General features: G+C 35.9%; 1 protein-coding gene across 1 annotated transcript; it reads left to right on the top strand.

The window, feature by feature from the left end:
• The first annotated feature begins 284 nt into the window (after positions 1-284).
• LOC110627324 lies at positions 285-1,982 on the top strand. The gene is made up of 3 exons (XM_021773589.2): positions 285-443; positions 528-857; positions 945-1,982. Exons 1-3 carry the CDS (start codon positions 353-355, stop codon positions 1,025-1,027), a joined length of 504 nt encoding a protein of 167 aa, XP_021629281.1. The 5' UTR covers positions 285-352; the 3' UTR covers positions 1,028-1,982.
• Positions 1,983-3,686: the final 1,704 nt, after the last annotated feature.

The raw sequence follows: 3,686 nt of genomic DNA, 5'->3' as shown, positions 1-3,686 counted from the left end.
ATGTGTGGAGAATTTTCTAGTAATACGCTATCTTTCTTTTGGGTTAGCCTGGTAAGTTTTCCTGAATTTTCATTAATAAAAGTTTTTATTTATCAAAAAAATATTTAATAGGAAGTTTACCTAGGAAACCAGATAGGACCATGTTAATTTTTAAATAAACCAAATAAATATATTGGCCTGTAATAGTTTCACAGGACAAAGTCCATAACATCATTATTCTAATAATAAATAAATAGATACAGATAAGAACCATAATTTAATATTTATGATGTGTTGACCTTCTGCAAGATTCAATCTCTCTTCCTTTGAATCAAAGTTGAACCACACTAAATCTTTGACGCCTAAACAAGAAATGGCAAACACTAGTGTTCTATTCAGCTTTTGTTCTCTGTTAATGTCTGCAATCTTTGCTTACTCAGGTTTTGTCCAGTTAAATGATCCAGGTACTTAGTTGCTTAGATCCATTTACTTCTCCCATGTGCATTAAAATCTAATTTTTTTCAATTTCTTCTTCTTGTTTGGTATAGATTGGTACTTTTGGTTCCCTCTCTATGCTAGCTCTTGTGTTGTTAATATGCTCAACTGGGCAATCTCCTCAAATTTTATAAGGAAAATTGCAGAGGTCACTTTATGGCTGGGTATATTCCTGTTTTTTAAGGTTGTAATGGAAGATTTTGTAAATGAAACTGCTGGATTTTGGTCATTGGATTTGAGTGAGAGAGTTGTAAGAGAGAAAACTGGAAGTGGGTTGGTCATCTTTTCCTTGATTCTGCAATTGCAAGCATTATCCAAGCTAGAGAATTCCAAGTCTGGAAATCAAAGAAAGAAAAAAGTATTTCCAAGATTTGTTGAATATGGTAAACACATTTGACCTTTTTTTACATCTTCAAATCTATTAATTTGAATTTGAAATTGGTTACACAATTGGTGAATTGTCTTGACAGGAATGGCTATCTTGGTGAGCTTCAGTTTTGGACTCCCTTTGGTCTTCTTTGTAGTTAGAAATGAAGAAATGAAGTTTGACTAAATCAATGATGAGCTTTCTTTGAAAATCAACTACTTATAGCTTGCACATTTTCAAGTTTCAATATCCCACAACTATTTTCCACAACTTACTAGTTGTGGTATGAGGGATATTAATGATTTTTTTTCTTCTCTGTGTAATACGTGAGATTTTTATAAAATATATTGGCTTTAGAGTTTAAAAGCTCTAAATTTGTATTATACTCTTCTTTATAATGGTTCATCGCTTTATTTTCGTTTTATCCGCATGTATAGATTTTATGATCGAACCACTTCTGTGTCTATTCTCTTTCTTTTTTTCTTATATTATGATTGATAAGTGTGTGCACTCCTAATATTCTGTATTTGTTTCATCAATAATAAATTTAAAGAAGGCAAAGGTTGTAGGTGAAAGAGGTAAAATCTGTAAATCCACACTTACAAGTACGAATAGCTCATGTTTTTCGATTTAAAAAAAAAAAAAGAATAGCATGTTTCCTACCGAAAAGACCAAAGAAATATATCGAAGATCTTATAAATAGCAATGGGTTTGCATTCAATTTTGAAACTTGATTTAAATTTCACTTTTCGACTATCATTTGAAAATAATTCCATCATCAAGCATATTGGAAAGAATATTTTAAAAAATTGACCCAAGATTGTTGTAAGGGCACTACAAGAGGTGAATATTATAAACCTCCAGTATTTGACCGTTTCACAATTAAAATATTCGAGCTTCTTCAGAACTCCCATAATCACCTTCATAGATATCTTTTAGGATTTTCTGGCCTTCCTACTTTATAACACACAGTAGCCATGGCTGTGTCGAGGACTTCTTGTATAACCAATCATCAATTAGTGCATATTTAGAAGACTTCTTTATTATCTATTTGGCCGATAACTCATCGGCTGGAAGAATATCTTATGTTAAAAATTTCTATACGGGCGTCATCCATGATTTATTCTCTTCTATAGGAAAAGACTCTTCCACTTTTATTGTTGGAGTGTATAATTCCTTGAATTGAAATGGTTGAGTCAGGCCATTTTGCCAAAAGATCCGCCTCTTTATTGTTGCCTATAGCTACTGGCAAAGTTCGCAGCTGCCTTATCCTTCTTTGATTTGCTCCATTAGGGATTGAACCTTTTCCTCGTACTTGACAAGATTTGATTCTCAAAACTTGAATTGTCCCTGACGTTAATTGAGAACCAGTTGTGAATCACAAAAAATAATGAATTTTTGTATATCTAACTCCTTGATGATCCTCAAGTCCATTATCACAGTCTCGTACTTGGCCACATTGTTCGTGGTATTGAAAACGAGCTTTGCCGCGTACCAAAACTTTATACCAGTTTGAGACTGTAATATAATCCCTATTCCAGAACCCCCAGCTCCGCAGGCTCTATCTGCCCAAACTTTTCATTCTTCTATGGTTGTCTCATGGGACTCCGAAGGTTCTATCAGCGGAGTCATTTCCGCAATAAAATGGGCTAGCACCTGGGCTTTCATTGCCTTCCTGGGGACATACTTGATATCATAAGCCGAAAATATTACTGCCCAGGTGGATAAACGCCCTGACAGCTCTATTCTATGCAGAACCTTTCGCAAAGGATAATTTGTCCTGATCTCGATGGTGTTCGATTCAAAGTATGATCGTAGCTTTGTAGCAAACACCAACTTCTCGAGAGGAGGATAATTCAACTCCACCCACTTCAAAACTTGGCTAGCATAATACACTGGACTTTGCTTCCCATTATTTTTGCGAACGAGCACTGAGTAAATTGTTTCTTGTGTCATAGACAAGTATAGAAATAAAACTTCGCCTTCGACAGGCGGGCTTAATAATGGAGGAGATGATAAAAAGTGTGAGATTCAGCTGCTTGTGCTGTCCCACATCGGCAGATTACGGTAAATCGAAATTGTATATAATAGCTGGCACGAAACTACAAAACAATTTGGGTTAACTATTTTGAGCCAAGTGAAAAGTGGGTCTAAAAGTTATTTGGGTCAGTTTGGGTCGGGCTATTTCAATTGGTATCAGAGCCATCCTAGATCATAAAAATTGTGCAGAGCTAGTAGACCTGCAAGGAAAAGGCTACCCGTGTGAGACGAGGTGGAGCCGCTCGAGGTACTAGCGAACCACACTACCCAAGGATTCGGTCTTGACTTAACAATTGTATCTGATTCAGTTGCGACGAGGACGTCACAAATTTAGCAGGGGAGAGTGTGAGATTCAGCTGCTTATGTTGTTCCACATCGGCAGATGATGGTAAATCGAAATTGTATATAATAGCTAGCATGAAACTACTACATAACTTGGATTAACTATTTTGGGCCAAGTGGAAAGTGGGTCCAAAAGTTATTTGGATCAGTTTGGATCGGGTTGTTTCAAAAAGGTATTTAAATTTTCAAATGCTTCTGCACATTCTTCTCCTTACTCAAACTTACCTTTGCCTTTTAAGACTTTGAAGAATGGGAGACATCTTCTAGCCGAGCATGTATGAAATGACCCAGGGCCGTAACCCGTCTATTCAACCTTTGCACTTCATTAATGGTTTTGGGTGCTTTTATGTTTTGGATAGTGCTGATTTTCTCAAGTTTCGCCTCTATGCCTTTTTCTGAGATAATATATCCTAGAAACTTCCTAGTTTTTATCCCAAAGGTACACTTTTTAGGGTTTAGCTTC

Source organism: Manihot esculenta, chromosome 12 (assembly GCF_001659605.2).
Source record: "Manihot esculenta cultivar AM560-2 chromosome 12, M.esculenta_v8, whole genome shotgun sequence".
Taxonomy (NCBI): Eukaryota; Viridiplantae; Streptophyta; class Magnoliopsida; order Malpighiales; family Euphorbiaceae; genus Manihot; species Manihot esculenta.
This window is presented reverse-complemented; position numbering and strand designations above follow the sequence as displayed.